Source organism: Limulus polyphemus, unplaced genomic scaffold (assembly GCF_000517525.1).
Source record: "Limulus polyphemus unplaced genomic scaffold, Limulus_polyphemus-2.1.2 Scaffold1493, whole genome shotgun sequence".
Classification (NCBI taxonomy): domain Eukaryota; kingdom Metazoa; phylum Arthropoda; class Merostomata; order Xiphosura; family Limulidae; genus Limulus; species Limulus polyphemus.
Window position 1 is genome coordinate 166,181 of NW_013667103.1, and position 26,150 is coordinate 192,330.

The 26,150-nt window shown below is 30.5% G+C and overlaps 1 protein-coding gene across 10 annotated transcripts in view; it reads left to right on the forward strand.

The window, feature by feature from the left end:
- LOC106463825 (ankyrin-2-like) overlaps positions 1 to 26,150 on the forward strand; it is a 253,624-nt gene that overhangs the window by 164,599 nt on the left and 62,875 nt on the right. For 9 of the 10 annotated variants that reach the window (XM_013923893.2, XM_013923894.2, XM_013923895.2 and 6 more), the window contains 3 exons: positions 4,195 to 8,235; positions 9,988 to 10,098; positions 17,420 to 17,557. In XM_013923893.2, the coding sequence (XP_013779347.1) occupies positions 4,195 to 8,235; positions 9,988 to 10,098; positions 17,420 to 17,557 (4,290 nt within the window). The remainder of the gene's footprint in view (positions 1 to 4,194; positions 8,236 to 9,987; positions 10,099 to 17,419; positions 17,558 to 26,150) is intronic. The other variant, XM_022391438.1, reaches the window with a different exon arrangement.

Below are 26,150 nucleotides of genomic sequence, written 5' to 3' on the forward strand. Positions count from 1 at the left end.
ACAATGGTACCCTGCCCACTTCTTTCCATTTTTGGAAATGCTCCTTTATATACACTTACTTCTATATATTACCAATCAGAAGCTCAGAATGTCTCCCTTGTGGATTTTTTCAGCCATTTTAACAGGCTTGGTGCCATTTTCTTTCTTTTGAACCAATATTTGAACAAGTCTTTAATCTGCTCGAAATTTCAAGTGTTTTTAGACTAAATATGTATTAGTTACTGAGATTGATAAATTATAGTGGAATTCTGTGGTATTAATGTAGTAATTTATGATTTTTTAGTTATTCAAATGTATATATAAAACCTAAAAAATTATTTTGTTTCATATCCTTCACGTGCAAAATTTTTAAAGGCTTAGCAACTGAGTAAAAAAGTCGTAACTACAAGAGATAATTGTTTGCTTTAATTCTTTATTTGCTTTTCTGTGTTTTAGGAAAAATATGTTTAAAAACTTGTTTCAAAATAGCAATAATCTATATACAAGAATAATGTATAATAATTGAAATGTGACTATATTTTACAAAATACTAGTTGATTAAAACACAGCCAAGATAAGTTACTTCGTACAGACCAAAGATCAGTTTTATGTTATTTGATACAGTAACATGAGTGCACGTGAGCCACATCATTGTAGCTTCTGGTTTGGCTGAAAGTTCAATATAATAAAAACAATAATTATTACATAAATGTATAATGTTATGAAATTTAAGCTATTTAGTTTAAACATCTATGTTTTTGTGTTATATTTTGTGTTCATTCTAGAAAGAGAGGCATAATTACTATTTATTTCATAATTTTTTATGGTGGTTGTGAGATCGGTCAAATGTACCAAACCTGTACAGAGATTAATTACTGAAAATAACAGATAAAATATAAAGTTTTTTCTTAGGAAACGTTTGAGAACTATCTGGACATTATAAAGATTTTGCATGTGAAATTTGAAAATTTTCTGATGCATAAAAATATTTTTAATCATAAAATGAATATTACTTTACATGATAGATAGGCAATATGCCAAGAAAAATAAGACATGAGAAAAACATTGCTTTACAAACCTCAAGACTTAATAACAAAAAAATTGATATTTTGCATATGAAAACATTGCAATGTTTAAGAGAAAAAAAAACATGAGAAAAACATTGCTTTACAAACCTTAAGACTTAATAAAAAATTTGATAATTTGCGTATGAAAGCATTGTAATGTTTACTGATAATCTGCCAAATTTTGTTTACATTCGTTTACTAATTTAAAAGTTATAGCATGAAAATTATAACAAGCACAAAATGGTTATGAGATTGGTCCCTGGAACCGAGCCCATGCTGAAAGAGTTAATACCAATGGAAATAAAAATAGTTTAAGCCTGCCAGCCATTTTTCAGTGATTGTTGCCTATAGGGGAGGACACAAATTTCTCCATACTGCATTTTGTCATATTACTTTGTACTTCCCAAAACCTCAAATACTGAGTTTCAGAGGCTAGCTTTCCAATCTATAAATTACTTCAAGACAGTGAATGTTATCATTTGATTTCACTTATTTCATGTATATTTATTTATTTCAAAATTAAGTAACATGTTCAATAATAAATACTCTTACTTAACTAATTTTTGTTTTAAATTTAAATGTATTTTAAGGGATATGATTGTTAACTCTATAGCTTCTAATGAAGTATTTTGGTAACTTGTTTTGATGTTGTGTTCAGCATGCAAAAGTTTTAAACTTAATTTGTCATGATAGTTTGAATATTCCACATTTTTTTTAATAGTCGAATAATAACTATAATTGTCAGCAGAGGGAAGTATTATTGGAAATACATTTTAACTTAGGAAAATGTTAGCATAGAAAATATAACTCCAATTGTTTATGTGAGGGTGCTCATTTGTAGGACAAAAATAAAAAAAAGTTCAAATGATTCATCCATCTTCTTACTCATATCTGTAAATTATTCATATTGACTGTGATATTAGATTCATCTTAACCATCCAGTTTTATCATTTATTAAATTTTACATACAAAGCACATATATATCTGGACCATAATATTTATAGATCTAGTGTTTATTTTTTTGTTTTTCAAATCTCTGCAGTATCCACTAATAAAGTAGGTATTGCACATATCTGGAGACAGCTATACATATAATAATTCTTTATTTTCTTGAGAAAGCTAACTTAAATATTTTTATTTGGAGATAATGAAATAAAGACATAGTGTAAATACTATATTAGTTTTAGGTAAATATATATGAATCAGATATAGTATTTTTCCCTGTTTAGTTATATTTAGAATGTAGAATAGAATATTTAAGTGGAGGTTAAATGTAGTTACATGTATAAATTATTCTATTAAAAATATTGTTTAATTTGTGATGAGAAATATATATCTCTGAGTGGTACCTGATTCACTATATTTTTAACAACCAAATATGTTTCGCTAGCTTGTACTGTTTGGCATAAAAAAATATGATGTTAATAACAAGTTGTCACCCATAAAACCATATTTACAACACTGTTTTGACTCCTTGAATCAAATGTGTTAGTTTTGTTTTCCAGTATTGTATTTGCTAAATTTTATCAAAATAATTAATTTAATATTATATGAGTATGTTATTCAAAAAATTTTATATTTTTATATTAATGAATTTTCTATGCGATAATTTTAAACCAGATGTGAATGCTTAACAATGCAGAAGTCTATGCAATTTTACTAACAGGATGCTTTTTAGCACATTATGTTTTACCTAGGTAACATTTTGTTTAAAAATAATTCAAATATATTGTTTTATAAAGTACTGCTTAACAATTTATGTTAAAGTTTTGCAGTATTGGTAGCTCATTTTTGTATTCATATATAATTACACTACTGCAGTTAATGAAAGGAGAATAGAAGTGTTGTAGTCAGATATATGTGTAAAACTTGCATTTCTAACTAACTTGTGCCAATTTGCTTGAGTTTCAAAAACCAGTTTAATATAACTGTAAGTACTGTTATAATTCTGAAAGCTTGACTTCTAACAGTTCGTTTGAAAAATCATTTCTTATAAAATTAATCTTTGAAGTTCTTTATCATTTTTGTTGGAAAAATCAGCCAGTCAAGTTCAGTCTTCCTAGCTTATTTAAGCAGAAAAGAATATCAAAAACTATAAGCAGGAGTTCTCTAATTTGTATGAATAATGTCTATAATAATAGTTACTTAACTTATTATAAAAAATATCTGAAGCTTGATCTGTACTGCTGCTACAAGAATCCATTAAAGTTTAATTTTTCACTTATTGATCTTATATCTGTTCTTTGAATTTCCCAGTCTTGACAATAACAACTATGATCATCTCAGAAATGCAAGTCAAGTTTTGGTAATTCTCTCCCACATTTATATTTTATTTTGATAGTGAGATCAAGCTTATCTGAAAGATTTCTTAATATAATTGGCAAAAAGTACACGATTTTATTAACTTATTACTACCACCATCTGGCACTCCCAGCAAAATGAGTAGAGAAGCTTCATAGTGTATGTTTAATGTAATAATTAACTGAAAATTGAAAACTTATTATCAGATGATTATTTTTTTTTATAGTGATGTATTAACTTTCTTGATATATAAGGTAATGGGAAGTTTGGGCTATACCAAGTTAAGGTGGATAACCATAATTATATAATAAAAAATACTCTATTAGCAGCAATATTAGTCTTATGTCAAACAATTTTCTTAACTTTAATACTCGTTAATACACATTATAGTGTATGGATCTTTTTGCATGTAACTTGTGCATGATTGTTCTCTTTTGTTGTTTTTATGCTGAAATTTTGAATTATATGTAATTATTTTCAGAAATATAATATGCCATTTTTTATTTTTCAAATTGAATGTGCATGATTTTTGTACTTTCATAAATATCATCTTACTATTTGTATCTTGCATGCATGGAATTAAATTTGCATGTTCTAAGCATTTATATTGCATGTAGTATTTGCTTACTGCACATCCAGTTTTTGTTGTCTTTTTTGGCTAGTATTTCAACAGTTGCTTGCTCATGCTTTAAAACATTGCTATGTTTGTGCTTTCTTGGTGATAGCATTGACCCTACATTAACAGCTGAGATGCCTAACACATAATTCATCATCAGAGATGAAAGAAGATTAAACTAATTTCATTGGAATTCTTTTCAAACGATCAATGGAACTTTTCAATTCCCAGTTTACCAACTACTACAGCAAGAGTCTCAAAAAGAAGTTAAGGAGCACCAGAAAGATGAATTGAAGACTGAACAAATGATGACACCAACTTCTCAGGAAGAAATTGTAAAATTAAAGGAAAGTGAAAACATGTTACAGGTCAAACATATTATGGAGCAAGAGTCAACTTTAAAGGAAGTTGAAGTTGAAGAACAAAAATGGGAAGAATTGGAAAAACCAGAGGAAATTATTGAAGATGAAGAAGATATATCATCATTTGAAGAAGTAGAAAAGCCATTAGAACATTTAGAATTTGAACACATAGCTGGATCACAAACACCTGAAGAAGTAGAAAGACCATTAAAACATTTAGAATTCGAGCCTATAACTGGATCACGACCACCTGAAGAAGAAGAAAGGTTTGAATCATTAGAAAAGTCTTTGGAACAAGTACAAGAAGGTCAAACTTTTCTTTCAGTAGAATCTATTTCTAAAATAGAAGCAGAAGATGAGAAATGGGAAAAAATAGAAAAACTTGATGAAGAATTTGAGGAAGAAGAGTTATCTCCATTTGAAAAATTAGAAGAACTAGAAGACCAACCAAAAGAATTTAAATTTGTGCTTGAACATGAAATTGTTACAGAAAAAGTTGGATCTGAACAATGGAAAAAGCTAGAAAAGTCAAAAGATGCAATTATTAAAGAAACAGAAATGAATCCCCTTACTGAATCAGAGACTCTGTTAGAGAAAAAAGAACCTTTATTTGAACTTGAGTCTGGTATAGAAGAAAAAAGGTTTAGAGAACCAAAAACTATGCCATTAAATCTAGCTGAGCCATTTGTAGAAAAACAAAACAAAGAAGATAATATTCTTCTAGAATTGGAAAAACCTATTGAACTAGGCATTATGTTTGCAGTTGAACCTGAAGCTGTTGTTGTAAAAACAAAGACGAAAATAAATATGCATGAGGAACCAGAAAAGACACAAGAAATAGAAATTGAGTCCATGATTGAGTCTGATCTTTTAAAAAAAACAGAAGTGGAAAATCAGAAACCTGAAAAGTTAGAAGAAAAATCAGCTGTACAGAAACCTGAAATGGAAGAACTACTAAAACCAGTTGTTGTATTTGAATCTGAGCCTACTGAAGAAATGCCAGGAATAGAGGTTCAAGAATTTGAAGAACAAGAAGTTAAACGTGTAGTTAAGACTATTTTCGACAAAGAAGAAATAGGGGAACTAGAAATGCCAGTGGAATCAGATTTAAAACCTATAGTTCAAACTGATCCTATCATCAAAACAACAGAAAATATAAAACTTGAACAGCTAGAAAAAACTATTCAACCAGAAGTCAAACCCATAATTGAAACTGAACCCATTTTAAAAACAACAATGAAAGAGGAGCTTCAACAACTAGAAAAACTTCTTGAAACTGATCTTACTTTAAAAACAACAGAAAAGGAAGAACTTGAACAACTAAAAGAAATTGTGGAACTGGATGTTAAGCCTATGGTTGAATTTGAGAGTATTATTAAAAAATCAGAAGTAAAAGACAAAATAATTGAAGAATTAGAGAAACCTGTAGAAACAGAAGTTGAATCTATGGTTGAACTTGAGCCATTTGTAGTTTTAATAGATGAAGAAGAACCTAAAGAATCTGAACAACAACCTAAGGAAATAGTAGAATCACTAAAACAAAAAATCAAGCTTGTGGTTGATAGTGAACCAACTGTAAATTTAACCAAAGAAAATGAGAAAGAACCTAAAGAAGCAAAGCCAGAAGTCAAACCTGTAGTTGTTACTGATTCTGGCATAAAATTACCAGCAGAGGTGGTAAAAGAGCTTGAAGAAATAGAAAAAACAGGAGTGCCAGAAGTCGAACCTGTGGTTGAACAAGAAGTTGAACCTGTAGTTAAAATTGAGTCAGTTGTAGAGTTAATAGAGGAAGAAGGGCTAGAAGTAAAAGAATTAAAACGAGAAGTCAAACTTGTAACTGTTAACGAGGAAGATAAAAAGATTAAAGAACTAGAAAAATCAGTACAACCAGAAGTTATACCCATTGTTGAAACAGGGTTTGTTGTCATTCAACAAGAAGAAGAACAAACGTTTGAACAACCATTAAAACATGAACTTATTCCTCTAGTTGTTACTGATCTTGTCATACAACCACCAGAAGAGGAAGAGAAAAGACCTAAGAAACTGGAAAAAACAGGAGAACCAGAGATTAATCCTGTGATTGGACTTGAGTTTACCATTGATCATCAAGGACAAGAACAAAAACTTGAAAAATTTGTAGAATCAGAAGTCATACCTCTGACTGAACATGAGGCTGTTGTAGATTTAATAGATGAAGATCTTAAAGAGTCAAAATCAGAAGTCAAACCGATAGTTGTAACTGATCTTGGCATAACATCACTAGAGAGTGAGTTTGAAAAACTGGATACAACTAGAGAAGTAGAAGTCAAACCCATTGTTGGACAAGAGCCTGTTGTTGAACAAGAACCACTAGAACAAGTAGTTAAACCTGTAGTTTTTACTAATGTTATCATAAAGTCTCCAGAAGAGAAAGATAAAATGCATGAAGAACTAGAAAAATTAGACAAACCAGAAGCTAGGTCTGTGGTTGAACCTGAATTTATTGTTGACCAACAAGAAGAGGAAGAACAAAAACTTGAAGAATTTGTTGAATCAGTAGTTATACCTGTGGCTGAACTTGAGACTGTTGTCAATCAAGAAGAAAAAGAAGAAAAACTTGAAGAAGTTAAATCTGTAATTGTTTTTGATTATGTCGGAGAACCACCAGAAAAGGAAGGGAAAAAGTTTGAAGAACTAGAAAAAATTGGAGAGTCAAAAATCAAACTTGTTATTGAACCAGAGCGTATTGTTAAACAAGAAGGACAAAGGTTTTTACAATCAGAAAGACAAGAGGTCAAACATGATTTTGTCACAAAACTATCAGAAGAGGAAGATAAAAAGTATGAAGAATCAGAAAAAATTATAGAACCAGAAGTCAAGTCTATGACTGAACTTGAGCTTGTTGTTGATCATCAACAAGAAAAACAAAAACTTGGAGGGACTGTAGAACCAATAGAACAAAAAACCAAACTTATCATTCAAACTGAGCCAATTCCAAATTTAATAGAAGTGAAAAAGGAACAAACTAAAGAATCAAAACCAGATATCATACCTCTATCTGTAACTGATTTTGACATGAAATCACTTGAAGATGAGGAGAAAGAGATTAAAGAACCAGACAAGACAGGAGAACTAGAAGTCACAGCCATAGTTGAATCTGAGCCGGCTATTGAACAAGAACAAAACAAAGTTGAAGAACATTTGAAACATACAGGTAAACCTGTAGTTGTTACTAATCTTGGCATAAAATCAGTAGAAGAGGAACAAAAAAGGCATGAAGAACTAGTAAAAACTGTAGATACGAAAGTCAAATCTGTGTTTGAACCTAAGCTTGTTATTAATCAACAAGAAGAACAACAAAAACTTAAAGAATCTGTAGAATTACTAGGACAAGAATACCATCCTGTAGTTGAACCTAAATCAGTTGTTAATATAACAGGAATAGAAGAAGAACCTAAAGAACCAAAACTAAAAGATTTATCAGTTGTTGGGACTGATTTTATCATAAAATCACCAGGAGTGGAAGAGAAAATATTTGAAGAACTGGAAAAAGTAGTAGAACCAAAAGTCAAGCCCATGGTTGAACCTGAGTTTGTTGTAGAAAAAACAGATTTGGATAAACAGAAATTAGAAGAGTTAGAAAAGATATTAGAACTGGAAATCAAGCCTGTGGTTATATGTGAGCCTATTGTAAATGAATCAGAAGTTGAAGAGAAAAACTTTGAAGCCTTAGAAAAACCAAAATTTTCATCTATAGAATCCAAAAAAATTATATCTGTAAATAAATCTGTTGAAGAAAGAGCCACACCAGATGAAACAACTGTTTGCTATGACAGTTTAATTACAGGTCATCCTGAAGAGAGAGTTTCTTCTCAGTTGGAACCTATATGTGAAATAAAATCCAGACCTTCAGCAAGGCCAGCAGCAGAAGGTATTCTGTAGGATTAAGTATTAAATGTTAAGTGATATTTTACATGTGAATGCATGCAAGTATGTGTGATACTTGTACAAATACTATGATTATGTATGCAATTGAGTGTATTGCATACCCACAGGTACTGTCCTTGTAGAGAGGTGCTGAAAGATGCTTAGTGTTTGTTTAGTTATGAATATTCCAAAGCTTATTTTTTTCAATCTTTTTGTGTCTTTTCATTCTCTCTGCTATGGACAGTATTTTTTTTGTAGATAAATGTGTGTGTCTTTATATGTATATATATACTGTTATATTATTTAAAGTTTTGGGCAGAAATCTGTTTCTATTATTAGAAGTGAACATATATATTTCCATAGCTTCTGTCAGTACCATTAAATTTTTAATAATTATTGCATTTATTTATTTGTATGAAATACCATTCATTAATCTAATTTGAAAAGTATTATTTATAAGGTTTCAAAGGAAACTTCCCTTTTTTTTCAGAGATTAGTCAGCAAATGCTAGTTCATATGAGCAGCAAAGAACATATTGACAGTCACTTCACAATAATTTACTTTACCCTAATGTACTGCAAATAGCTGTGATGATACATATACCCACCTCTCTATAGTTGTGTGCTTGTAATTATATTTACACACATGCCTCATCATATTGCTAAATCTGCTTTTTTGTACTGATCCATAAAAATGTTAAGGTTTGTTATTTCACTGAAAACTTGATAATATATTTCAGTCTATTTTTAAAAATTTGTGGTTATTTAATTGATCAAATAATGACAAACGAAGTCTTGCTATAGAATAGTAAAACATGTATATTAGTGTGAGGTGATTAAAAAAATTAAAGAATGGCCCCTAGTTTATGCTCAAAATTGATGTTTTAGGTAAAATGTTAGCAAAGTAATTTAGATGTTTTTATGTTTTTCTGTGCAAACATTTAAGTAGCAAATATATATGTATATATAGTTTTTTTTAAATTTCATTTTCATCCTGCAGATTGTTTGAGGACATACAACTAGAACCATAAGTGCAAGAATGTGTCAACATTTTAAAAATCTCTTAATTTTTCCACTTGAATATATGTATATTTCAATTTAGAAATTTTACTTTATGATAATTGGACTCTAATTATCATAATAAATGGAATGTGTTAAATTGTCAAAATAATAATTATTTCAAGCATAGATTGAAACATACAAAAATTCTTTGAGAAGGATCAATTACAGTGTTTAATATCAACTATTAACTGTGGAATTGGTAATAAAAAAGTATTACACCAAACAAAACAAGAAAATGTTCTTGTAATAAAATTCAAAAGTTTTGTCAGTCATGTGACATGTCCTTGTACTGGCTTCCATATTTAACCTAAACCACTGAAAAACAAACCTGTATTATCTTTCCTAAAGGTACTGTTTGTCAGGAAAAAATTATAAATTTTTGCTTGGTTTGTACATATGAGATTAAAATTTATGCTACGGTAAAGACAACATAAATTATGACTGAGATGTGGATGAAAAAAAGCAAGAACTGTATATTAATTGGAATTTACACAGTTTTCAGTCTTTGACATTATATGCTGAATTCACTCCCTAACTTTAATAATGTATGTTAATTATGAATTTTTTTTTTTTTCAAATAGAACTATGATACTTATGTAACTCTGTTATTAGTAAATCTTTACATTAATGTGGTTCAGTTTGATAGTTATATTTATTACTAGTGTTCATTAATTATTTTTTTATAAAATATACAGAGCCTAATGAAGAGAAAATTATGGAGCCAACCATAGCTGAAGAACTCTTTGACCATAAATCCCCACCACTTGAACCAAAGATAACAACAAGAGATGTTGACATTCTACCTGGTGAGTCTGGAAAAATTGAATCTATTAGCTAAAAAACATCTTTGTAGTTATGTGTGCGTGTCTATACATATATATATATATATATATATATATATATAGGTGTTGATAAAGTCATATTATTAGCTTTTATTGTTGCTGTTCAAACTGTTGCACTGATGTTTCTAAGTTAGTTTAAAATTATGAATGACATGAACCTTCACTAAAGTACTTCATTTTTAAGTACAAATCAATAAAAAAATTGCATAAAAACTAGATATAATTTGCTTAGTAAGTCAGATATTATAGTTCATTATTTTAATAATAATTTGTGCTGTAAACCCTATAATATCTCATGAGGTTTGACTAGCTTAGGAGATTTAGGTTAGTCCTAAATATATATATTAAGTGAACAGTGCAAAAACCATAATAAAAGTATGATAATAATAAAAATTAAGTCTGGGTTATTATGGTGTCAGTTATGCTGCAAAAGCCTCATGTTTTACAGTATTTATGCAACCAGAACTGTATTTCACACAAAATAACTGTCAATGATTAAGTTAATGAAAGGTAGGCTTCAGTGACAAGCTGTGAAATTGCTGAAGTTAAATATAAATTTTATTTTCTGACTTTATTTTTGCAAAAAACAAAAAGTGAAACTGGCTCAGTAATATTGTTTAATGTTTTTTGCATGTTGTATGATTAGTATTTCTACTTTGTATTTTCTTGTCATGTAATATTTATATAGAGTGTTATTGTTCTCCTGTCATGTAACACTCATACAGACAATGTTATTGTTTTCTAGTCATGTAACACTCATACAGACAATGTTCTACATTTTGTGTTATATATATATCACATTCAATTACATATACCAAAATAATATAACATTTAAATAATCATGCAATACATATTTTTTCAACTGATACATCATTTAATTTATTCATGTGTGAATCTAGTTGACTGCTTAATGGAAGGAAACAGAGGTGAACAATCAAGAAACTTCCTTGCAGTCTAGTGCTGGATCTCAATTTATTCCTATAATATTGCATATTAATCCATTCTTCTTACTGTTAGAATATTAAATGTACATTTTATGATGTGTAAGTTGTATATGTTATTTATGACAGCAGTTAATGTCAGCTTTGCAAGTTCAACTAAAAAGTTAAATGCTATGTTTAAGTGACAACTTAAATAAAACAAAAGCCAAATGTAATTTTAATTATGTTAATTTGGGAGAAGAGACCTTGGTCCTTTCTTACCCAATTAGTCATCTTAAGTTCTAAGAAAAGTAATTAATGTCCTTAACTATAATATATTTATGAAACATTTATTGAAAAGAAAATCTCTTTATTAACTATTGATGTTACTAGTGAGAAAAAATTAATTTATGACTAAAGGAATTATTTATTTGAATATGATACATACCTTCTCTTACACAAAAGCTTTTCCTGATCTTCATCTGCCCTCTAATGCATTAAAGTTTTTTATTCTCGCTTGACTCACTAGCCTATATACCCCTTCAGTTGAAGCTGCTTATTTGTCATTCATAATGCATGTGACTACTTTCTACCAGTAGGAGCACGACATATACTCCTGGAGCAGCTGGCTCCCTCTATATTAAATTTTGTTTACCTCACTTTCTTGATTGGCACCATACGAGTTGAACATGTTTCTTGCTTAATTTCAGTTTTCAATACTGACTACTGATTTTTTATGTGTTTGTGTATGCTTTCATTCTATCTTGCATTATGTTGTGATACAGATTTTGATTATCTGTTTCACACACATTATTATGTTTTCTATATTTCATATTTCTCGTGATTCCCAACACAGTTATTGCAATTTCTGGGAACATACTTATTTTGCTTATCCAGGCCACAGGATTGCTGTTGTCTGCTGAATGGATACGAGCCTTAGTTTGTTGAGTGTTTATTTTCTCCATGTAGCCTGGGCCTTCTTCTCCACAATGGTTGAGGCATATTCCAGCCTTTCAGTATGGTTGAGACATTGATGATTTTGCTAGTTTTATTTTTCTTGATCCAGTTGCCATGCTGCTAAGTGTTTCAATTTAGTGAAGGTTTGTTCTTCTCCTCCTTTCTTCCTATTACTTCTAGTTCCCCTAGTGGCTCTATGGTATTTTAACTTGTATACTACCAACCATGTTACTATACCCATCAGAGACAGGGCTCAGATGCCTATGGAGTGGCTTTGTCCTTATTTCCACACTTGAGCATTCACGTTTCACGTCATCATTGTTCTGACTTTGGTAAGTTGGATATTTCTATGTACTTTTTTGTCTACGTCATTTTTGATGGATTGTTGGTTAGATATTTGTTGATACTTTGTTTTCTTGGTATATTTAGACAGTTTGTAATTATTATTTGTTTATTATTACTTCCTTTGTTGACTAGATACCTCTCAACGGTTGTTCTGTTTGATATTAATAAGTATTTTGTTCACTAGGTATGTTTAGCTGATTTATAAGTTCTATGTTACTAGTATTAATAACTAGTACTTTTTGGTTATTTCTATAATAATAATTTAATTATAATACTTATAAATATAATTCATTATAAATCAATCAATCGATAAATAATAATGTACTTATAATAGTAATTTATGGTTATCTCAGAATCATTCGTTTTTTAATCATTGTTCAATATATATCGTATAATCCTCATCTTAGTAAGTGTCAGACATTTTTATTTTATTTTCATTGCTACATCATTGACATGTTCCTTTATTTATGTTTCATAGGGCTGAGCTTTGCTTTGGCTTCAATTCCTCATTTTGTTTTATACTAGTCACTAATTTTGCATTTTGTCTTCACAGTACCCATGTCGTAGTTTATTCTTTTTCGCTAACAGTTAGTTAATACTTGTATTATTATGTTGTTTGCCTGTTCCTTTCAAATGATTTGTGAAAATTAAAGGCACACAACAGTGTTTTGTATTCTAATGTCAGTGTTGTTTTTTCTAGGTTCTCGAACTTTGTTTTTTATCTCACTTTGGTTTGGGGGTTTCTGTGCCTGCCTTGCAAGAATTTCTATCTACATGCTTTTGCCTTTCAGGGAGTGACTGTCCTCATCGGCCTTTCACTACTTCCCTGGCTTGGGATGAGACATGCTACTTGGGGGAGGGGTCTCTCTTCCCTCTGGGAATTCAATCTGTCTCCATTTTTGCATAATACAGTTTTGTGGGCCATCTCACTTACTTTGCTTTTGTCTTTTACTTGTACCTTGACGTTCTCACCCCATTTCCTCATTTTTCCTGTGCCTGTCTTGGACGTCAACTATGATATGAGTCTCTACATGATGGGGTAAAATCCTGTGGAGACTGTGTTTCTCTGTTTTGTTGACTTTTGGAACACTTTCACTTTCTTTCTGTTGGCTGTTTGGGTTTTTCAGAGTGTGAATCTATTCACTGCCAGTGGCTATCTGCTAAATTATTGTTTACCATTCCTTTCCTTCCTTCATAGTATCCTCTCTCATGCAATTGGTTGCCCTTTGTCGGGTGACTTCTTCTCTTACCAGGACCTATAGTGCCAGTATTTCAATTTGGCTGGGATTTTTCCTCTCAGCCTTTAGTTATCCCCTCCTTAGCTGATTTATGGAGGCCTGTCATCATCTTCTTCTATTTCCTTCAGCTTCTGGTTCCTGTTCATTCCACCAGGGTGTTGTTTCTGTCCCTTCAGTGGCTTTTCACATCTTGTCTGTGGGTTTCCTTGTTCAATGTAGTTGTTGCATACCTTCTCATCTTCTTTCAGATGCATAAGGGGGATACGGAATATTTTTCTGTTCTTGGCTCTTCCGTATGGGTTTGTCATGGATCCTTTCTGTGTTTTCGCGAATAGTCATGAATATTATTGGACTTCTACCAGTGTTATTCATCTGGTCTCATCTTTCTCAGGACAACTGGTTTCCAGCTGATTCCAGTCCATATCAGTTTGCTCCTGGAGGAAGCAGATCGTGTGATTTTCTCTTTTTCCTGTTTTTGGTTCTTTTGGTGTATTTTCTTACTTTTCTAACTTCAATTAGTCTCTTAATTCTTTGCTCAGTATTTGAGATATGGAGCATTTAGTCTGCAAGGCCCTTTTCTGTCCTTCCTGGCTACCTCTAGAGGTTCTATCTCTTTTGGGGATTTAAGCTTCATTGGTTGCTCTCATACCTGTTTGTGGCACCTGTTCATTACCTTTGGTGGGTGTTCCTCGATTGATGGCACCACCTGCTTGGATCCCTTGGTTCATCTGGTTGTATTTCATTCTTTACATCAGTCCTATGTTGTTTGATTGTGAGACAGTGACCATTGTATGGTGAGTGTTCCTCTTCCACCTCCTTCTTGGGTCTTCTATTTTCCACTGAAGCTTCTCTTGTAGGTTGGAGTACATATCTTGATACCCTGGATATTTTCTTGTATTGGACTTTGGCATTTCTGTGCTTCATTTCTCAGTTTTGGTGCTCTTCATTGTTCATAGAGCTCCGTCTCTTATCTTACATCTTTTGCAAAAGTTTTAGTTTTAGTACTTTCCACTGACTTCCAAGTGTTCCTGTACTTCTGCAAGTGGGTGGGTATCTGGTACTGGTTCCTTTGTTTTTTAACTCTGGGGCTACAACTTTTGAGCCCACATATGCAGGATACTGCTCTTGGCTTGCTTTCTTCCCAATGTTTTGAATATAGTTGCAGATTGGTTCTCCTATCTGCATGTGGTCATTCCCATGGAGTGGTCCCTCCATCCTCTGGTTGTCTGGTGTTTATGCTCTCGTCTGGGTACTCAGCACATAGATTAATTTGTCACTTATCTGGATGACATCCTGCTGTCTTTCTGGTCTCCAGTTCCTTGGCCTTTGACCTTGGATTGGGCTTATGTTTTCCTAATATGGAGGGGCCTTTTATTTTATGCCTTCCCACCTATAAATCTTCTCCCCTAATGTATTTCCTTCATCCACACCTCTCCAAGTCAAATTCTCTGGGTAGCTCATATTGGCCTCTTCACATAAAATTCTCTGGGTATCTCATATTGACTGGCTCAGCCTTGGTTCCCTCTCCAGACACCTCTCCTGCCTTTAAGGGAGTCTTTGCCTTCACACCATTTTCCATTCCTTCCTTTTCCCAGTAGGTTCCACACTGCCTTCTGTTTCCTGTGCAGATTATGTGATGCTATGTTGCTCAAACGGCATTCTTTTGTGGTTTCTGTTCGTATTTGTTTCTTCCCTGAAGCCTTTTGGTGTCTCATGACCTTTCCCCCCCATCATCATTATGGGTTGGGTTCGCCAGCTTATTCAGTTGGTTTGCTCTTTCCTTCGTAAGTTACTTTGTTTATAATGCCTTTTCTCATCTATTTCAACATGTCATCTTGTCTCTGTTAGTGCTTTTTCATCATCTTCTACAGGAGATTGTGTGATTTATCCAGACTCCCCACCACCTTTTACCCTCTCTTCCTTGAGTGGAGTTGAGAGTCCTTACCACTTTTGAGTTCCTAGCCACTGGAGTGGTGTACCATTGAGGGTTATATGGGAGTGTAGCATACATATAGTAACATTATTTCTAACTACACTTACTTAAGATGAGGGTGAAGCTGGAAACCTTCTCTCCTTCTCCCTCCTAGGTTATTGTTCAAGAAGGTTTGATGTGGGAAGGAGTTAGACTAGCCACAGCTGGATTCTCCTTGTAATATCAAGTTCAGGTTGATAGCACCCTGTTCCTATGGTTGAGACCTGTAGACGTCCCTATCTTGGTAATTCTGGTTGCAGGATAAATTTTCCTTGCTTCTACGGTTGAGCTTGGGGGACTTCATTCAAGTCATAATGCCAGTTGAGGGACGTATGATACCCTGTTCCTGTGGCTGTGTAGATGTTCCACATCCTACTCAAAACTCTGGGTGCACATGGTTTTCTTCTTGAACTGATGGGGTATATAATCTACTGAGTCAAGTGAGAATAAAAATTATTTGAATATGTTAGAGGTCAGATGAATATTGGGAAAAGCTTTTGTGTGAAAGGAGGTAAGTATCTATGTGAAATCTATTTTCAGCATACGAAAAATGAAAACATTAGGATTACACACAAGGTGATATAGATATAAAAACTATTCTGAAGCAATGGTACATTAATTTGATAAGTAATAACAGAGTTCAGACTAAGCTTAAGATACTTATATATATATATGTATACACTGTAGATAGCAGTAATGATTGGAAAGTTTCAACATGACTTTTTTTTTGAGTATTTTCACATTGAGATTTTATTGCATCTAGCACTATATTTTGTAGTTATTAGCTCAGTATTTTTTCATAGATAATGTTTTATGGTTTGATTTTTTCTTGATTCATAAAAATCATATTGTAATTTAGGCTGAATAATTCATTGAAATGTCTTATTTTTGTCCATAATATTCCATTAGTTTTATTTTGAGTTTACCATCTGGGTATCATAACAGAGTTTTGATGAATCATGTAAGTTTTTTTTTATAGCAAAGTAATAAAAATAAGAAACATTTAATTGTAAATATAGTCATATCATATCAGGGTTTAATGTTAAAACATAGGCAGTAAAAAATGTTTTCAGAGTAACTTATATAAACTCCAATACAACTTTGACATTTAGAGTGACTTTTATAGAAACTTGTGTATTTATAAGTTGTTTAAACTAAAATATACTAACTGATGTATTTGTTACAATTGGAAACAATTTTTTTTTTAAATGGGGAATGTTTAACATTTTTATCATTATGAGGAGATATGACAGACTTTCTCTTAAAACTGTTATGTCCTTGTGTAAATTAAAGAGCAACATTCACAATACTTGTATGAATGCAGTAAAAAATTAAAATATAAACAATAAATATATAAATCATAACTATACATATACAACATAAAAAATAGGATATAGAGTATTAATTTAATTTTGGATTAGTTTCCTATATTGGATAGAAAACGAAACAAATGATTATATGTTTTAATGCAAAATTAAATCACAGAAGAATACGGGAAACATTTTGTAATGTAATCTGTTCTTATAATTTCAAACTGTGTGTGTGTTGAGTTGCTTTTAAATAAGACACAAGAAAACTGTTTTATACCTTGGCTTATAAAATAAATAATTGAAATACTTTATTGTTATTTTTCTACTTGTATTACATATCCAAAAATTGTATTTAGTTTTTGGCATAAAAAATTTGATTGATTGTGACATTATGGTATTTTAAACAAACCTCAATTTTGATAAAGCATTTAGTATTGATATATTTATTTCACTTGTTAAAGAAATATTTGAAGTTCTGGCTGATACTATTTTATTATATCTTTAAAATGTAGTGTAAATGTTTACTTGCTATTTTTTATTTAGAATCACTTACAGCAAAACACACAGAAGAGATTGATGATAGACAAACCACAACAACTAAAACTGAAACAGAGAAGTTATTAGTTGATGACACCACCAAACATAGCATCACCACTGTTACCAAGACTACTGTTGTCCATGGTGAGACTGCATGTACTTACATAGTGTAGGTTGTTTAAGAGTTGAGTGGTCTTCTAACTCAAGGTTTGTTTAGGTTCTGGAAAGTTCATGGAAAATGATAATGTAGTCAGAATTCCTGTGAAAATAAAGTGCCTTCATAAGAACATTTATATCAAGAAAGATTAATATATCACCAAATGAAACATTTCTACTTCATTAACTACCTTAAATCATGTTCCTCATTATTAATTTTCCAAGTTAAATTTGACATGCAATTGTAGCCAGTTTCTTAACCCTAAATATATAAGTAGCTATTTACTGCTTGAACTGTATGAGTTGTAATAATAATTGTATGACTGTAAGTTAAGAGTTACAGATCATCTAATAATGAAATATATAAGTATCAAACTATTCTAATACATTCATAATCTGGGCACCCCTATGAATAATGTCATTTTGGGGTAGATACTGCTGAAATGTGTGCACACTGCTTTTTATTACTAACTTCACTGGTATTCATGATGTTCAATTATTATTTTATTTTGATTTAGCTTTATTTTGAAACATCAGCTTTAGTATGAAGTAACTACATTTTAAAAATTGAAAGACCTGGAGGTTTGATTCTCCAGGCAAGCATTAAGTACATATAATTAGGTATTTAATTGGTTGAATGTGGTAAGCAATGTTGTTTTGTTATTTATGTCAGTCAATTTGGCATTGCATGGGTTATCAATTTGTGGATTTAATAAAAGCTGATGTGATTGTTAGGCTAGTTTGTACCTGAACAAAAATGGTACTTGTGTTGTTAAGCCTCATGGTTTAAGTAGTAGGTTTTTTGTTTTAGCCATTTCAATCATTTATATGCAACTGGAATGATAATAGGCAATAATAGTAAAAAGTAAACAACCACACATCTCTATTTATATTACATTTATTTAATAAAATAGTTATAGTCCAAGTCAGTGCTGAGGTTAAGCAAGAGTGCCAAATGGCCCAACAAAAATTTCAGCCTTTTCAAAACAGTGAACCGTATATTACATTCTACATAATTATCTATCTTTTGATCAAGTATGTTGTTCAACATTTAGTGTTATTTTAAGCATGAAATGTCCCTGGAGTAAATAACTATGTATATATATATAAAATGTTACTAATTGTTATTAACTGTTATTAAGCTGTCTACTTAAGAGTGAAACTAAAAATCAATCTTGTAATGAATGTAGTTAATTAAATATTTTCTTATTAAAGATTATAATGTATTGTTTCATCATTTGAGTATCTTTCTGTTAATAATAATTTCTGCTGTAAACCAAATAATGTCTCACGAGATTTGGCTAACTTAGAAGATTTAGGTTAGTCCTAAATAAATATATTAAGCTAACAATGCAAATCCGTAATAAAAAATACTAATTAAAAAGTAAAATTAAAAATAATAAAAGCAGATATGATAAACATTTTAACCAATACTGTTAATTAAAGTAACAATAAAAAATAATAGTGTATACCATAGTTATGGAACATAAAAACACTCATTATAGTAGATTTAATGTTTGTTGAACAGTATAATATCTCCATAAACCTGTATAGGCAGAACTTTCCACAACCCTCCCTAAAAATGTTGTAACTAATGATAACACATTAAACAGCTCGGACAGTGTAACTATAAAAAAGTGTGGAATCTGAGATAAATCAAGTTATTGTGTAGGTGTAAAGTCAAGTAGCAAGAGTACAGCCGAAAACTAATGTTTATGAAGATAAAAAATAAGAAGTTAAATTAATACATGAATCAATCAATAAATGGCTAGGATATTAATTCTGTATTAAAATATTACAGTGATAAATGCAATACAAAGAAAACAGTGTGTTAAACAAAGTATGAGGGGTGTCTAACACAACTACTCCCACTTTAACTAACCTCTGTAACTTAATGAAATACTTGTAGTAGGCAACAGGAAGTAATAAAGTTGAATCTTCTGTAAGTGCAATAAGCGTCAAGAAAGTTCAATAATCATGAATATGGCAGATAAAGTAATTAGCAGAAACTAATGTAACTTAACTAAGGACACAATATCATACCAAATATAGAACTGTTATATAGCTAGTATTAACTTTGTATATAAATAATACACTTGTGTTTCTTTGTCCAGAACTTTACTTGCAAGTTTCTTGATCAAATGCTACAAATCTCATATCATTAGAAAGACCTTTGTCCGAGGAGTCCTTATTGCATATTGGCTTTTCCATTCAGAATCACCTTACCAATGTTGTCATCACATGACGACTGGCTTCGATTTCAACTTTAATTTTTTATTTGCAAAGTATTTCACACAAATAATGCTTAACTTGCAGGTAATTTCCTAAAAGAAATGAACATTACACTTAGTACAATTGCTATGGGCTTTCTCAACTTATTTAGGTCTAAAATATGCATGCACAGTTCACTCAAAACCTTATGCTTATCACTTTGTGAAAGAGAATTCAGACATTTCTGCTTATTCAGATAGGTTTACCTTCATTACAACTTTACATTTACTTTACTTTGCAATAACTTAGCTTTGGTTCATTTAATAGACTGCTATAAACAGCTTTAGCTACTTTTTTTTTTCTTTAATATGTGGTTTATTTTTCGTTTTTGTGAGTTTCTTTGTTTCAACTCGTAAAACTGTGTCATACACTGAACACACATATCTGTTTCATACTCTGTACACTATTATAATTACCATTACTTTACTGTTTACTTCCTGTGTAGTTTTATTAAATAAAGTTAGGTCTATGTGAGTTTGTTTCTTTGATTGTGTAAAAGTTTTCAAATAGACAGGAACTTATCTATCTAACACATAATGTCTGCATAAAAACGTAGCGTAAATGGCATGCATGAAAATGATAGAATAAGGAAAATTCAAGTGAAGGTCATGAAACTACATAAATGTTTTGTGGGTCATGGCTAGTACATAATAAAAGCTTAATCCTATGCTAATGGTTTAGTTAAAGTGTGCATATCACAAGTTTTGGGAGAGTTACATTCAAAATTTAATTAATTATCAATGTATATCAGTAAACTTGGCAATGTAGTTTGATAATGTAGTTGATAATTCAACTGTTTATGTTATCTAAATTTTATTTTCTTAATTTCAAAAGGAAATATTTAAATAACTTATCAATTTTTCATTCTTTGTGTTACATTCTGGATTTCCCCTTCTGGATCTTATTTTTCCCTCTTATGGGTTTCAGAGTGTCTGATCAATAAGAAACACAAACTGTAGATAATGACGAGCTTCAATATATAATATTTGAACATCATTTCTTGATTTGCTGAGGTATCAATAAATATGTCAAATCCCCCAGATGGGAGGATCATAGCTTTCAAGGAAGTTATTTATACCACATCTTTATTTGATAGACATGTTTATAAGTGAAAGAAAGAATAGGTTTTCCTCTACAAAAATCTTAGTATGGTTATATTTTTGGGGGGTCATAAGTAGACAAGATCATATTTTTTATCTGTGATCATTGTTCAACTCTGAGCAACTAACAGAATTTTAGAAAGTGATTTAAATTATAGTAGTTTTGATACATTCTGTTCTAGTGCTTATTATATTTTTAGTGTTCGGAAATAAATATTTGAAAGCTATATGAATTTTTATTTGAACAACTAACTTAGAGAAAAAAATCAGCCTAGCACAGATTGCATACACAAAGACCATGTGGGTCACACACTTTGCTAATGGTGTTAGGACAAATAGCTAATAGGCTTCCACTGTGATTTACTGCTTTTAACAGAGGATGGAGGTCCAAAGTACAGGGAATAAAGCTCTAAACTTAATAGAAAACAAATGTGAAAAGGTTAACAGTTGAAACTGTGACGATTAGAAGACTGACAATCCAGCAAAATGATGCATTCAAAGAAGAAAGGTGCTGTTAATTTCATTTCATATTTTTCATCTTTTCATTTCACTGTACACTAATGATTTTGGTACAGTTAGTTAGACAAAATATAGTTTTACCAAAAAAAAACAACTTAATATTCATGTATGTTATGCATATGAAGTATGAAAACTGGAAGATGAAAAAGTGTTTTTATTTTTAACATGACAATCACCTTGCTCTCAGGGTGTCTTGGTAAAAACTTTGGAAATTCACAAACCAATATAGTAGAAATGCATTATTAAAAATTCTGAGTTTTTGTTTATAAGACTTGTAATGTTTACTAAAAACTTGCCAACTTTAGTGAAGATACGTGTAGTGGATTCAGAATTATTATAAGCATTACTACCATAAAATCTTGTGTATAGTGTGCAGAATATGTTTGGCCTCACATACTAGGAAAAGCCAGTATGCCCATGTATAATGTGCAAAGCAATTCTAACAGCTGATCAGTTTTTTTAAGCGAGTGGTGTATTGTTGTTTTAATTAGTAATTGTACGAGCTTGACTGAATCAGCTGAGTTCATGTCCCAAAAATTGACTTCTATAGTTTCCATACTATAACATCTAAGATGTTTTGTATATCTTCACAAAATTTCGCAAGCTTTCAGTTATCATTAAGAGTAATTTGTAGACAAATAAATTGGAATTGTTAATGAAGTATTTTCACAAAAAAATTCTCCTTGAACATATGGTATTAAAGTGTTGACTGTTCTGAGTGCAAAGTGATTTTCATGTTAAGATTAAAATACTTTTCTTCACCTGAAAAATCTCAAATTTCATTTATGAAATCTCTAAAACCACTTAAATAAACTTCAAATTTTATTTTTTCAGTTATTTTATGTTATTTTCTCAACTTTTAACTCTTATTTGAGGTTGATCAAATTACTACTAAACTAAATAATGCAGAAAAGAACACAATAACAACATGCAAAAAGCAGACAAATGAAAATTGTACAGTTAGATGAACAAAATATAGTTTTACCAAAAAAACTTATATTCATTTAGGATGTTATGCAAATGAAGTATGAAAACTGGAAGATGAAAAAGTGTTTTTATTTTTAACATGACAATCACCTTGTACTCAGGGTATCTTGGTAAAAACTTTGGAATCATGCTGGTGGTTGTGGCATTCTCCTGTAATCCAGCCAAAGGATTTTTTTTTAGCAGAATTATAGCATAGGATAGTAAAATCATCTTATGACCAGTGCAAAAAACTCCCAACAATCAAAAATGTTTTCCCCAATGATATTTTGACTGAAAATTATTAGCAAATAGCATCATAAAAACTGTGCAATTTTTATGGTTGACAAAATTAACCAGTATTACATGTATAATTTGAAGACTAAAAGATAAATGTCAGGAGTTCAGGCTTTTGTTTATTCCTCTCAGTTATGGTTCTTTTTCTTACTTCTGGTGATCATCCCAAAATATATGATGTGTTGAGGAAACATTCAGATTGTAAATTTCACTTGAAAAATACTGTTCCATTGTATAGTGTGCACTATACACAGGTATTTATAGCTTCACAGGTACTGGTTAAATCTAATGGACCCATGCCATGCACATAGGGTTAAACAATTTCTTAAAGAATTAAAGTGTAGACATGAAAGTTTTGAAAAGGTCGTGATATTCTGTAAAAATTCTCAAAATGTAATCAGTATCTAGAATATTGTTAAATTTCCAACAAAATTGAATAAATTTTGTGTTTAAAATGTGATAGGAGAAACATCACTTGTGAAAAATCTGAGTGAGTGAGTTAATGAGTTCTATCCAAAAATTTTATTTCATGCTGAACAAAGTTAATTGTGTTTAATAAGCTATGAGTAGTAAACATTGTAACATAACTTATTTGGAATTTTTGTGTTTGGAACTGGAATGTTTATAACTTTAAAGTTGAAAATGAACTTGACTGTTTAATTAATGATGCTAATATCAAAATCCAGATTATGTGCTTTGTTATTATAAGAGCTTTTTTCCAGAGTGAGTTCCAGTGGATGAATTGTTCAGCTGTGTCAAGAAAATCTTGACAATTATGTATAAGAATATAATTAATATATCTAATAGCAGGACTGATATGCAAAGCTTTGTTATAGACTTGCTAAGGTTTGTTATATATGAAAATTCCAGTTTAAAAGTATAGAAGTTTGTAACTTGTTGGTTGAAATTACCTCCCATTTGAATTCCTTGTATTTGCTGGAAGACATGTTGGCCAATTTGCATAAATTTGTTGTCAAGGTATTATGTATGAAAATCCAATTTAGGTAAATATAAATCTGCAAATTATGGGGTGATGTTAACTCCCATTGGAATTCCTTGTATTTGCTGGCTGAATTGTACAAACGTATTGTCAAGTAAAAAATACATGGTCTGCAATAATTCATTTTATGTGAAACAGTAGTAATTTTTATGAGTGATATTTTCATAGAAAGTTCTGTGTTTATTGACATAGAGCATTTATTTACCAGAATTATTAAAAGACCTAGAAATAAAGTATACACATGCTATGCCTTGTTAACAAGCTACAGTGTGTAACTTCTATCATAGTTACCAGCAGATGTGAGATTATTAATTAATTTACATAAGACTGACTTACATTAGAATGGCATGAGGAGTGAAAAAATATTTTGGCACTTTTAGTTTAAAGCAAATACAGAAAATCATTCTACATGCTCTAACTCAAGGATGTTGACTTGTACAGTTGAAAATTGTTCATTTTAATTGCATAAGGATGAAAGTATTTATATTTTCCTATGCTTTTATAGTGCATCAAGTATTTATTTTTGGGTGTCACTTGCATCATATTTCTATAAAAGGATATGTATGCTCATTAATTCTAACATTTTTAATTAAAGCTTGAAGGAACTCTGACTTATTATAATAATTACATTTGAAAGTTATGAACTAATGTTATTAGGTTTTTAGTGAGAACTTGTGCTTCTTGTAAATATAGTGATAAAACTGAAATGTTTTGGAGTCCTGGAATTTTTTTGTGGTCAAGTGTATGAACCTTGCTAACTGCTGTTAATATGTTTTTGAGTCAAAACTAGATATTACATTTAATAAAAAAATTTTTAAAACATTTTTTTATCAGTTTATTGGAAATCTTTGAAAACAAAAGGAGCAAAAGAGACAAGAATGAAAATATTTTGCAAAATTTCAATATCTACTTTTTGGCACAAATAATTAAAAAGTTTTTTTTAAAGAAGGAAGAAAGGTAAATTTGTAATTTTAGTCTCATAAAAATGTCATGGAAAGAGTTATTAATTATGCAAGTAAATTGTTCCTGAGAATAATACACATCTTACAAATAATAGATTCTTAGAAATATATATATATTTGTTTGTAAGCATAATGTTGCACAATGGGCTATCTATACTATGCCAACCACAGGTATCGACACCTATTGTTTTGTGTTATAACCTTCAGACTCACCATTTAGCCACTGGGGGGGTAAATATGTATGTTTAAAAAGTTCTGAATAGACAGTTTACCTAGTGGTAAAATTGCATGAATTCATATTCAAAAGAATGAGGTAAAGTTTTTAGCACAAAATAAAAATAGATATTTGAATGTGAAAGCAAAGCTATATTAAGCAGTAAAATCTACACCTGATAATAAGCTTTTGATAGGACTTGAAAGCTTGTAGTTAAATTAAAAAAGTTATTTGTATTATGAAAAACTATTAAATTTGTGAATTTTATTGAAAAGTACTTATGTACAACTGGCTTAAAAAGACAGTTTTATCCTTTTTTTTTTAAATAGATGACACAAATGGTGCACCTACATGAGTATGGCAAAGTGAGTGCACTGAAATGAGACTGCATACATTCAGGACTTGTACATTAATTTATAATGAATCACTGAAACAGTGAATTGACTATGATAATTGAAAGAAGCCTTACTTGTAATCTCTTTAGTGAAAGTAGTCTGACAAAGGCTTACAAAAGGAAGAAATGGTATGTTTGTGCCTTCTCGTAACTCAAGGCATACTTTTTCAACTAATAATTGGATTTTAGAACTGCTTGCCTGAAGTTTATAGGATTCATTTTGGTGATGCTTCCTTTTATTTGTCAACAATTGTGTAGTTTCATATTCTGTTTTTCTTTGTCTATTTACTAAACATTCTTTATTGTGAATTTTATTTTTAAATACCCATGCTCAAATTTGTAGAATTACATTACATTAAGTAAGACAGTATGTTAACACCTACATTCTTTTTTTAATTTCATGTGTTTTTTTTCTGTATTTCCTCCTTATTTCTATTTGAATATTTTATGTGTTTTTGAATTCACTTGGTTATTTTCTTCGAGCTCAAACTTGGTTATTTTGTTCAGATTCAATGTCTATGCATAAATTATCCTACACCATTCACTGGGATTTATTTAAACCTTTTTTTAAATTTATTATACTGTTACTCTCCTACAACATAGTATATTTCTCTATATGTCTTTGACTGCATACTGATGTCTCTTACTGTTTTTCTTGGATACAGAAAATAAATATTTACTAGCAAAAGAATTGATTTCTAAGAATTTTTCAAGGTTACAAAGTAGTAAGAAATAATATATATATATAATTAACCACTGTTATTTTCTCAATGTTGTTACAATACTCTAATGAAGACTCCGTATGTTTAAAACAGTGCATTCCTTCATTGAAATAAAGCATTTTAAGGCTTTTTTAATACA